This window comes from Trichechus manatus, unplaced genomic scaffold, assembly GCF_000243295.1.
Source record: "Trichechus manatus latirostris isolate Lorelei unplaced genomic scaffold, TriManLat1.0 scaffold00093, whole genome shotgun sequence".
NCBI lineage: Eukaryota > Metazoa > Chordata > Mammalia > Sirenia > Trichechidae > Trichechus > Trichechus manatus.
In genome coordinates, this window is record NW_004444029.1 from 10,297,244 (window position 1) to 10,309,715 (window position 12,472).

The 12,472-nt window shown below is 40.5% G+C and overlaps 1 protein-coding gene across 1 annotated transcript in view; it reads left to right on the forward strand.

The window, feature by feature from the left end:
* Positions 1 to 12,472, forward strand: part of DGKI (diacylglycerol kinase iota) — a 486,429-nt gene that overhangs the window by 278,493 nt on the left and 195,464 nt on the right. The window contains exons 16-18 of the mRNA XM_023736907.1: positions 7,620 to 7,675; positions 8,942 to 9,004; positions 10,863 to 10,936. Coding sequence (XP_023592675.1) covers positions 7,620 to 7,675; positions 8,942 to 9,004; positions 10,863 to 10,936 — 193 coding nt within the window. The remainder of the gene's footprint in view (positions 1 to 7,619; positions 7,676 to 8,941; positions 9,005 to 10,862; positions 10,937 to 12,472) is intronic.

Sequence of the window (12,472 nt, forward strand, 5' to 3'; positions counted from 1 at the left end):
TGCACTCAGTGATGACCCCATGAGTTGGGCACGATAGGATCTCCTATAAATAGGGCCCTGGGGCCTAGCCGTTTAGGGTCTCAAAGATAGTGAAGGATAGAACCAAGTGCATGCTCCAGGGCTCAGGACACCTCTCCTTTAAGTTTTAGACTGCATAGACTGGAAAATTTGAAGTTAACCAACTATTAAGAAGTGACACTAAAGTCATCAGGATACTCACCAGTGGACATTGAATTGATTCCAACACATGGTGACCCCATGTGTGTCAGAGGAGAGCTGTGCTCCATAGGGTTTTCAATAGCTGCTTTGTCAGAAGTAGATTCCCAGGCTTTTCTTCTGAGGTGCCTCTGGGTGACTCGAACCTCTAATCCTTTGGTTGGCAGCTGAGTGTGTTAACTGTTTACACCACCCAGGGACTTCAGGATACTTACAGCTTCTCAAACCACCAGTTATTAAAACTTAACACTTCATAATCATAGCCATTGGGATCTGGAAGGAAAATATACATGCATACATACCCATTGCCATCGAGTTGGTTCCTACTCATAACGACCCTATAGAACAGAGTAGAACTGCCTCATAGGGTTTCCAAGGAGCAGCTGGTGAATTCGAACTGCCGACCTTTTGGTTAACAGCTGAACACCTAACCACTGCACCACTGGGGCAAAACGTAAAGGCCTAAAAGAGACAACAGACAACTTAGGTTGTATGTTGAAAGACAGTGTGATGGTGATTGGCTCAGGGATGGAAGATACTGGGATTCATGACTGGATAAAGAAGGGGTGTGAATGAGGGTGACTGGCCATTTCGGGAACCACAAGAGATGGAGTCCAGATTAGGAAAGCTGAACAATTTTTGAAAGAGAAATAAGGTGAAAGAATAACATGCTGTTAAGTATTTCATCAAAACTTTCTTATGCCATTTCAAGGTGAGAAATTTTCAGATTTTGATTTATACTTTGTAGCCCCAATCAATCAATCAAGCTATCAATCTATCTATCATGTCCATCTCTCATTTCTCTGAAACTTTACCTTTATTAATATAACTTTATTATATATGTAATATATACATGTATGTATGTACATGTCTATGTATGTATGCATGTATATGTATAGATACATATACATATAACCAGTCACTAGAAAAGGATATATATATGTATATATATATGTATATAAAACTAATCGCTAGAAAAAGACATCATGGTTGGTAAAGTAGACCCTATACGACAGAGTAGAACTGCCCCATAGGGTTTCCAAAGAGTGGCTGGGGGATTCAAACTGCCATCTTTTTGGTTAGCAGCCAAATACTTAACCACTGTGCCCCCAGGGCTCCTGGTAAAGTAGAGGGCCAACAAAAACAAGGGAAACCCTCAGTGAGATGGATTGACTTAATAGCCTCAACAATGGGCTCAAATATACCAACGATCATGAAGATAGTGCAGGACTAGGCAATGTTTGTTCTGTGTTCAGTGTTTTATACATAAGATCGCTGTGAGTCGGAGCTGACTAAACGGCAGCTGATGACAACAACAATGTATCTGTGTGTAGTATATGCCTGTAACTGTATCTGGAGCCTTGGTGGTGCAGTGGTTAAGCCTTCGCCTGCTAACCAAAAGGTCGGCTGTTCAAATTCACCAGCTGCTCCTTGGAAACTCTATGGAGCAGTTCTACTCTGTTCTATAGGGTCGCTATTAGTCAGAATCGACTCGACGGCAATGGGTATAACCATATCTATAACTGTGTGTGTATATATGTATATATATATATATATACCCAAAATAATGCTAGGATATAGATTAGTAAGAAATTTGTGAGATAAATGAGGAATTACTTTTTCCCTCCAGATTCTGCAAGAGGTTAAATGTTTTTTAACTCATAGAATATGAAATATAGAGTGCTTAAAGCTAGAATTCAGATCTTCAGATTCTAGTAATTATGCGGAGAAAATTCTGATCACGCCTTTCTGCGATGGCGGTCAAGAGTTGGGGCTGTAGGACTGAGGCTGTCAGAATGCAGACTATGCATGGAGTACGAGCCTGTGAAGTCCCTTACGGAATTCAACAGTTTGGGTAGACCTCTTTTCTTGATTTCATGACGCTTTGAGGGGACAGGCTCTGTTGAGGTCAAAATCTGTGTCAAATGATTGAAGAGAGGGTCATCCTTTGCCCTTTCTCTCTCATTAGCCAGAAAATCACAGAATGGTGGATTAATGACAGAACCTGCAAAGTTCCAAAATCAGAAATAACCCCGCCCCTAACGGACAGTTCTTGGAGGTTATGTATTCGGAAGGACGTATATTAGGGCCGACATTTATAACTTGTTGCCCTTCCTATATTTTAGGAGAGTAGTTTATGTAATGGGGATTTTTTTCCCTCATATTCCTCAGGAGACTCTAGATCTCAATTCTTGATAAAATCCTTCAGTTTCTTAAAAATACTTGTTAAATAACCCAATAATCACTAATGCCTGGATCCCCCAAAACAGGTGTCCTGGCAATGAAAAGAGGCCTGACCAAGTAAGCAGCCAGCCCAGAGCTCACTCAGTGAGCCTGCTGTTGAGTCGAATTCATCTGAAAGCTGTGTTAGTGGGGAAAAGTGATACATTTCCCCATCCTGTGGTGACTCCTCTGACTCTCTTTCTTTCTTAGTTGCAAAGAGGGGTGGTTTGCCTCAACTGTCTCTGTTTAGCCTCAATTTCTACGCGTCAGAGTGGGGGATGAGGCAGGGAGAGACACCAGGTGGGGAGAGCAGGCTCAGCAGATAATTCCTGTGGGACAGTGGTTTTTTTTCTTTTCTTTTTCTTTATTTTTAATTTAATTTTAGAATGGACTATATAATTTGTTGTGTGTGTGTATGCATATAGGTTTATGTGTGTTTGTGTTTATAAAACAATTGGTTAAAAGATGTCAAGCCTTCGTTAATCTTTGAATGGTTTATTGCTGGGGCTTAGTGTAGGGCTTTACTGCAGTGTGGGGTGTAACTGCATTTGACCTGAAGGTAAGCCAGAGCGCTTGAGGAAATGCAGCTACTGAAGAGCTGAGAAGGGAGAGTTTCAGTTGAGTCGGAGAAATAGATCCGGTATTCATGAAGATGATATAGATATGGGACAAAATGGATGTCCATAAAATAATAGGGGCCATGTTATATTGATATTGCTAGAGACCACTGTGGTGGACTTCTTTATCTCTGTTACTCGTTGGTCAATCTCTATATTAACTGGTGAGTTTTACTCACATACATGATTTGTGTTTATTGATATATTTAAGCTTTTTTTTTTTTTTTTTACCATTTTCTCTTGATTTGGATTTTCCCCATATTTTTACCTGGTTAGTAAAAAAATTTCAAGCTAAGCCAGAGAAGAAAAAGAGAGCCATGTCCACATTTTCAGTAGGAGCCGACTTACTTATTCTTGTTGGCAAATAGTGAATGGCTGTCATCAATCCAAGAACACTCACGGTTGAGACTTCAAAGTCTTCTCAAACACTGTCGCTCACAGTCTGAGACTTCGTGACAAAGCTGTGTTACTTGTCGTAAAATACCTGAGGGGGTGACTCAAAGCCGCAACAGAGCTGTCGTGAAAGCATGAGGACGGGTGTTAGTCAAGGAACCATCATACCTTAAATTAGGAATTGTATCAATAAATCTACGTGAAATTAATAATAGATACAAATCTTATTAAGGCAAAATCTAAAAAAATTTAATTGCAGAAACAATTTTTGTTATAGATGTAAAAATAGCCCATCCAATGACCTGGGACAGATGCAGATTTTAACATAACTACCTGTATTGTATTTCTTTTAGAGAGGACAATTAAAGTGAAATTTATTTTGAGACAGTTTATGAGAAATGCTTTAGAATTACTTGTGGAAAATCAAACACGGAATAAAGGCATTAATATTTTGACTGACTTTACATACACAGAAGGCAAACATTTGATAGTTTGGGTTTCTGTATTTAAGCAGAAAGATGATATACCTCATTCAGCTGGAAAACAGAGATACTTTCTTGCTCTTCTCAAAGTGACGAAATCATTCATTTTGAACTGTTGCTGCTGTGTAGCAGAAAATGCTGTCATGGGGAATAGGATGTGGAGGTGTAATAGGATCTGTCATTTAATTGCCAGTTGGAATCTTGCCCAGTACTCTCCTCATGACTTCATTATGGCCGTGCTTGAGAAAGCACGTTGGACGTATTCCAGTCTACTAACGTATAGCCATGTTAACAACGATTTTGGCCATCAGGAGGCAAAGTTAGGTCTCAGTTTGCCATCGGAATTAATGAGATTGTCACTTTTTGAAGATGAAGGATATTAAACACATCAAACTTTTAGTCCGAGATTGGATGCTTAAATTATACTGCCTCATTGAAATTACTTATTATTCAGAGGAGTTGAACTTTATGCTACAAGGTCAAGAAAATATAATTATGACTCCAGAGGAGGCAGTATTTAAATTTGATTTAGGATTTATTATTTTCCTTGAGTACACAGAGACATGACGATCATCACGTTTCAAAGGCTGATGACTGTTTCATGATTCATTTTGTAGGGGACTTAGGGAGAACTAACTTAAAAAGGCTTTACTTGCTGTGCCTTGCTAAGTTCCATCATCACTGAGGACAAGCTGCCTGTTTTCCAGGCTCTGAGGCTCAAGGACAATCTGCCATTGAGAAGCTCTCACGGTTTGGGTTCTCTATCTGAAAGCTTCTCCATGTTGAACCCCTGGTTGACACCTACTCATCTCTCAAGTTTCCAGGGTTCCTCCCTCAAGGACACTTTTTGGATCATCCCTTCTCTGTGCGCCCCACCTTGTCTTCTACAGACATCACTCATGATGGCACAGATAACATGACGGTATATTTTTCATTGTCAGGCCTGTCTTCCCCTAATTTAAACTCCATGACGACAAAAGACATGTCCTGTTTTTCTGGATATTCCTAGTGCCCAGCGGTTGTCTCAGTAAGAGTTTCTTGAACTAATGGAATGTTTAATTGGAGGATGTTGTTGTGTGTTGTTGAGTCAATTCCAACTCATAGTGACCCCATATAACAGACTAGAACTGCCCCGTAGGGTTTTCTAGGCTATAATCATTACGGAGGCAGCTTGTCAGGTCTTTTCTCCCAAGGGGTGCCTGGTGGGTTTGAACCGCCAACCTTTCAGTTAGCAGCTGAGAGCTTAACCGTTGCGCCACCTTAATTGGGGGATAGACACCATAAATAAAAGGTAGATAGTAGTAGGCGGTACTGTGTAGTAAGGGCAAGATTAAATTAATTGTATGCCAGTACTGGTACCAGTTGCCATCAAGTAGATTCCAACTCATGGCGCCCCCATGTGTGTCAGGGCGGAACTGTGCTCCACAGGGTTTTCAGTGGCTGATTTTTCAGAAGCAGATCACCAGGCCTTTCTTTTGAGATGCCTCTGGGTGAACTTAAACTTACAGCCTTTTGGTTAGTAGCTAAGCACTTAACTGTTTGTGCCACCCAGGGACTCTGCTTTTTAGGTTTACTTATTTCACTGAATTTCATCTGGTTGAATTTTATCTGAGGTGACTTTTTTCATCAACACATGAGTGGAATCAGCAAAAACTGTTTATTTCTTGATTTTATCCTGATTTTCTTGGGTCTTACAGAAACTTTTCCGGCTCCTAAGGGAAAAAAAAAGAAGCTCTTTCTTTCCTTAAAACTTTTCAGTTCTTTAAGGCTTATAAGAAAGCCTCAAAAGGATGTGAATATTTTCCAAACCATAAATTATTAAAAAAAAATAAAAAGTTAGTAGTTGGTATATGATTTACTTAATAGCTCTGGACATCAGTGCCCTGAAAAAGCTCTGTGACAGACTGTGGCTAGCATTTTCCATTGCTCATCATAAGTTATGTTTTAGCTAGATCTGACTTTTTTTAAGTCGAGGCTTATATACCTATGATAAATTGTCTAGCACTAAAGACTGTGATTTTGCCTCGGGTCCCATAAAGCAAGAAAGAGTTAATGCAACTGAAAATGGTACCCAGCCATGTCTGGGTCAAAAAAGGTCAAAAACAACACACCCTTCATCAGCCAGATTTATCCTGAAGAAGAAGGTCCAGATGGTGAAAACGGTAGACTCTCCTGCCAAAAATGGGAGATCAGGCAGACGGAGGAATAAGCACCGTTTTTATCTTCTGTTTGTATGGTATATCCAGTAAAGTAACCTTTTGCCTTCTGTTTTATTTTATTTCTAGGCTTAGATGCTTTACTTGGTAGAACAGAGCGGATATTTAACAGAGATTGGAAATACAGAAACTTTAATTAATGAAGAAGGCGCTCTTCAATTTTTTTTAAAGTTTGCAATCCTGTACCCAGTTTCCATGTCATGTGCTAAAATTATGTTCTGATAATCGTGAAAATATTTAAGACTATTTCCTGAGGTCCTGTAGCTGTTGTTCTGCCCAGTCTTAGTGAGTGAACTCTGTGACTTTTCTTCATCTAGTCAACAATAGATGAGAATTGCCGTTTAAGAACAGGGTTAGGACGTGGAGGGTTGGAGCTAGGCAGCCAGGTGTCTAATGAGAAATGACTTGGAGAAAGTCTTAGCCCTCAGAATGAACCAATGGGAATATAGGCAAGTAAGAGAAGGCAAAAAATTGGTAGTGGATTCTTTTAGAATGTCTTGGAATTTTATTAGGAAAAAAAGTGTGAGGATATAATTTTTTTTTAAGGTGTTTTATAATCTTCAGAATTCTCGTGGAAAATCTCTGTGGCTGGTTCTTGGTTCATCTTTTTGTGCTCTTCAACTTCTGTAACCTACCGGAGCAAATTCAAAATTAAAGCACTTTCCAGTGAGTGCCTTTGCAGTAACATAAATCCCTGGGTTTTCAGCTGGCTGTCTGCAGCTCAGACAGACTCAACCAAATGAATCTCAAGGCCTGTCACAAGCAGGAGAGCAGATGGCCGTTCAGAGTTTTGCCAGATGTGAAAGCAAATTCACCATTAATTTTTGCCCCAATCCCCCGCGTGTAATTACGTTTGGAAGCTGCATACATAGTTCATAGAAGCCATGCCCTGTGGAAGTCAAAGCACATGACCACCCCTTCCTCCCTCCATTCCTCCCCTACCACCCCTGCCCTGTGTCTTCCAGACCAACCCAAACCCACTGCCATCAAGTCAATTCCAACTCATGGTAACCCTATAGGACAGAGTAGAACGTGGACCTTTTGGTTAGCAGCTGCGTGTTTTAACCACTGCGCCACCAGGGCTCCTTGTCCTGTACTGTTTCCACCAATCCTCTATTTTGAATAGAGTCCAGAGCGTTTCAACCTTTAATGTGCGTTAGAATCACCTAGAGAGCTTGTCAAACCACAGATTCTGAGACCCCTACCCCAGAAATTCTAATTCAGTAGGTCCGGGGCAGGGCCCAATAATTTGCATTGCTAACAAGCTCCCAACTGATCCAATGCCGCCATTTTGAGACTATAGTTTTATAGCACTGGACAACTGATCTGAACCTAAGGGAAAGATGATAGTGAAGCTGTTGGACCTGTTGCATCTGTGGGGCGGGCAGGGAGGGGCAGAAGGAAGGGTGCTTATCTAAGTGGCTACCTTAAATGAGGTCTCTATAACAAAACCTACCTTTCCTCTTTCTCAGAAGCAAATCCAGAGAAATTCAACAGTCGTTTTCGAAATAAAATGTTTTATGCGGGGGTAAGTATAGCTTTCACTTTAATATTACTACTGTGTATCATTTACTACTCACTCTTAGTAATAAAGATGCTAATGATATTAAAAATAATTACACATCTCTGATGTTTATACAGATAGCCTACATGTGACTAAAGGTCAATGTCTTGGCTGAAGAATAAAAGTGTAATGATGTATTTCTTAAGTTAGTCGTCAGAAAGAGAGCCGATGTTCATCATCTTTGAACTTTAAAGCCTTTGGGGTTCCATGTTGTAGAGAGGAGATGATATTCCAGGAGTGGTGTGAAAAATAAACATCAGATAACTGAGGGAAGTGTGGGAAGTTCGTTACACTGAAAGCCGCATGGCGGTCTGCGGGAGAATGTAGTTTCCACAGGTGCGTGTACACAGGGACGTTTGGATGAGAAATTGAAGGAGCAGGGGACATTTTTCATGGAAGCATATATGAGTTAAAGGGGGCCCCTTCTTTTTTCCGCCTTCTCCTCAGGGACATCCCTAGGGGTAAATGGCCAGAAGAAAAAAAAGACTTCGAAAATATTGATAAAGGAAGGGTGGCTTAAATTTATACGTGGTATAAAACCAAAACCAAACCTGTTGCTGTCGAGTCAATTCCAACTCATAGCCACCCTATAGGACAGAGTAGAACTGCCCCCTAGAGTTTCCAAGGAGCTGTTGGTGGATTTGAACTGCTGACATTTTGGTTAACAGATGAGCTCTTAGTCACTATGCCACCAGGACACCGTACACTGTATAACCTAAACCAAACCAAACTCATTACCATTGAGTCGAGTCCAACTCATAGTGACCCTATAGGACAGAGTAGAATTACCCCATAGGGTTTCTAAGGAGTGGCTGATAGATTTGAACTGCAGACCCTTTGGTTAGCAGCTGAGCTCCTAACTACTGCAGGAGTGAAATTAAACGTGGTAGAGCAAAGCAGTCACACTGGCAAGTAGGAAAAGCGGAAAGGCTGGGAAAGGTTGTCAAAATACATTCAGACGGATCCTTGGAATTATCCACTTCTTCGCTCTCCTACTGTGATCTTAAATTCTGTTGTTGGTTATAGTATAAAAACAAAGAGAAAACGTCCAACTTGATAGCCACTGCACGGCTTCATTTGGATCAGCAAAAAAACAAAAACAAAAACTTGTTTTATATTTTTTAATAGTTTGGAATCACTGGGAACGATCTATCATATGGAAGCGAGGATTTAGTATAACCATGTAATTAAGAAGGTTTTTTTTCTTCTTCTTTATTTCCTGTGATACAGGCAGCCTTTTCTGATTTCCTGCAGAGAAGTTCTAGGGATCTATCCAAACATGTTAAAGTTTTTGTAAGTATTGGGTATATTGATTGTTTCATTTGAATATAAGTATGTATTAGGCAAAAAAAAAAAAAAAAAAGAACCTCCAAATACCAATTTATATATTTAGGTTAACTATTGGACGGTAAGTGATCCTTGGTGGTGCAGTGGTTAAAGTGCTCGGCTGCTAACCAAAAGGTCAGCAGTTCAAACCCACCAGCCACTGTGTGAGAAAGATGTGGCAGTCTGCTTCTGTAAAGATTTAAAGGCCTGAAAACCCTACGAGGCAGTTCTACTCTGTCCTATAGGGTCCCTGTCAGTTGGAATCGACCTGACGGCAGTGGGTTTGGGTTTTGAACCATGTATTCATTACAATTATACAATTATATTGAGGGACACCATTTTCTTAATTGGTATAGTCATCTATAAACTTAGTTCCAAGCCCTGAAATAAATGGGGAGAATTCATGCTTGCTTAGTAGTTGGGAGTACTGTAAAAACACCTAAGTCGAAATCTAGATTTTTATTCCTATCTAAACTACATTTGAAAATGTTTTGCTCATTTAGGATTCTAAGATGTCCTAGAAATGATTTTTGGAAAGGTTCACGAACACAAGGCTGCATTGAAATCAGTTGGGGGAAGGATGCAGGTGCTAGAGACAACCTTGACTCCTTGCCAGATCATTGTCCTTAGACTGAAACTCCTCCTGAAGAAAACTTAAAAAATTCCCGGGGAGTTTGGGAAGGTTTCACTCCTCTGTCCCCAAGAGGCAATAATGGGAAAGTTCCTTGGTGAGGCTACGGGGGGAGCAAATACAAAAGCAGGCTTTATTCCACTGTCGTTGAGAAGTCTATGGTCATACTAGAGTTCTTCCTCTTTTGATTTTTATCAGAAGTGGAAAATGAGGAAGGGAAATTAAAGCCTTTTCTTTGGTGAATGGACATAGAAGATACTCTTAAGGAAAGTGCTAAGCAGTGAGGGAGCAGTATACAAAGGCTGAGGCCAAGCTGCCCTTGGCCCTCGAGACCCAGAGCCATCGCGAGACTCCAGAAAGTAATTTAGCTCCAAAGTCTGGTCAAGGTTTGTAAGAGATTAAATTGATAAAAGCAAAGCATGAATGGCGATAATTTATAATTGTTGTTGTTAGGTGCCATCAAGTCAATTTGGAGTCATAGAGACTGCATGTGACAGAGTAGAACTGTCCCCATAGGGTTTTCTTGGCTGTAATCTTTATGGGAGCAGATTGCCAGGTGTTTATCCCACAGAGCTGGTGGGTTCCAACTGCCAGCCTTTTAGTCAGCAGCTGAGTGCTTAACCATTGTACCACCATGGCTCCTTAATTTATAATTAGATACTTTTTTTAAACAAGCATGCAAAGTACATACCTTTTAAATCGTGTTCAAAATATTTAATATTTTCAAAATAAAAAATTATCTTAAAAAGGAAAGAAAATGAGACTATATTCATTACCGTTATTTGATTCAGACGATTGTGATGGAGAATGCTGTTGCCTTAACCTGGAGCTTCACTGTTTGAAGTGTTCATAAACCTTTGCATGTTGTTGCTACAAACCTAAATGCCTAATGATAATTGAAGATAAGAATGACAGTATTCCCTTTGATTGTGAGAAACAGAGAAAAATCATTGTGATGAAGTGCCAGCTTCGTTTTTACATGAAAAACGAAAGAAAGCCCCACTCTGAACCCTGGTCCTGGTAAAGCTATCATCAGAATTCATTTTCCATCACAGTAACTGGTATTCACTGAAGCAGAGATAGGGGCTAAACTGGAAGACTATGGTACGTGCCATCATCACCCAGTTATCTTGATAACGTTGGAGACTTGAGTCTCCCTCAGAGCCCTTGACCTTTCTGTCCTGATCATTGCAGTGTGATGGGACAGATCTCACCCCAAAGATCCAGGAGCTGAAGTTCCAGTGTCTAGTATTTTTAAATATACCCAGGTAAGCTCTGTTCATCTGGTTGCCTTCGTTTGATGTGAACTCTGGTTTGATTTGAGGTGATCTGTTTTCATAAACAATGAAAATCAGTTATTCAGGGTTTCCAGGTCTGATGATTCTGTCCCCATCCTTGGTTCACTGAGTGGTCTTGATGGTGTGTGGTTCCTATGTTCCTTAAGAAATCCAGGCATCCTTTTGATTGTAGCACTCACGTTTAATTTTCATTGACTGTTGCCCACAGGAATGGCGGACTTGAATAAATTCCTGGTCTCCGTTTCCCAAAAGACTCCTTTTGCTTTGTTAGGAAGCCATCCAGCCTGATTTGAGTGTGGAATTCATTCCAAAGAGTTACCAGATGACTGTCTTTGAAAAAATAGCATGGATTAGAGTAGCACGTTGTAGCTAGGTTTCAGCTCCCTTTGGTGCTATTGTATACCTCAGAAGAAAGAGAGATTTAGGATTAAGTTGTCTCAAAATAAGCGCATTATCTCAGCAGCGTAAAATTAGATAGGCGTTTCCCACACCACGCTTTTGGAGGAGTAGATGTGTGACCTTTTGTTTTCTGCACACCAGGCAACTCAGACACAAAATCTGCAACTATGAGCCATTTAGGCTGAAGTGGATTGAAATGAAAGTTGCATGTAAATCTGTGGCTGGAGACCATCGCGCAGTCCCCTGCTCACTTTTGGCCGTTACTCTCCTATCCCAGAAGTATTTCCAGTTTGGTTGTTTTGAGTAGAAGGCCTAGATTCGAGGAAATGTTTATTAACCTTCTTTAATTTTTTCCTCTTCTGGCCGTCTTCTCTTTTTCTTCCCGCTCCCTCCCTTCTGCCCCTCTGGATCCCCCTTCCTCTGCTTTTGCAATTTCCTTTATTTCTCCTTCCCTTTCTAATCTAGCATACAGTGAAACGTGTGAGAGCCAGAACGGAACTCTATGGGGCTGCGTTGGTTTTCCAGGTCTCGAAAGTTTTCCCCCTTCGACCCAGTGCAGCCTTACCACTTTTCTATCACTCGTTTTAGTGGAAAATATTTCAGTTTTCCTTCTCTGACAGATTCCTGCCTTATACAGGTTCTGGCTGTCACAGGTTTTACTGTACTTCTTCATCCTCTCTTCCTTCTTTCTTCTCAGTGGACTTTCTCTTCCCCTGTGGGTACTTATTAGCTTAGTGATGTATGGAATGTTTAATGTTTACCATCTCATGTCTCTTTTCTACTAGCATGTAAAACAAGTCTTTCCCCAAGACCAAATTCTGATTCTACCTATTGATAGCTCATGGCATAGGATAGAAAGCAGTCATATGTGAATCTTAGAGTGAGCAATGTTGATAAGTAGTGAATGAGGAGGAAGTTGGACACCACAACGGGGTGCTTTTGTTGTAAAATTATGTTCCGTTGTTACTAGCCAGTATTTTGGAGATTATGATAAAACCATTTTCTTGTCTATTTGAAGGTGAGCATGAAGGACCGAGAACTGTTCTTATTTTATACAGTGAAACCTGTGAAAGCCGGAACTTGACAGGACTACCTTGTTTTTCTGGG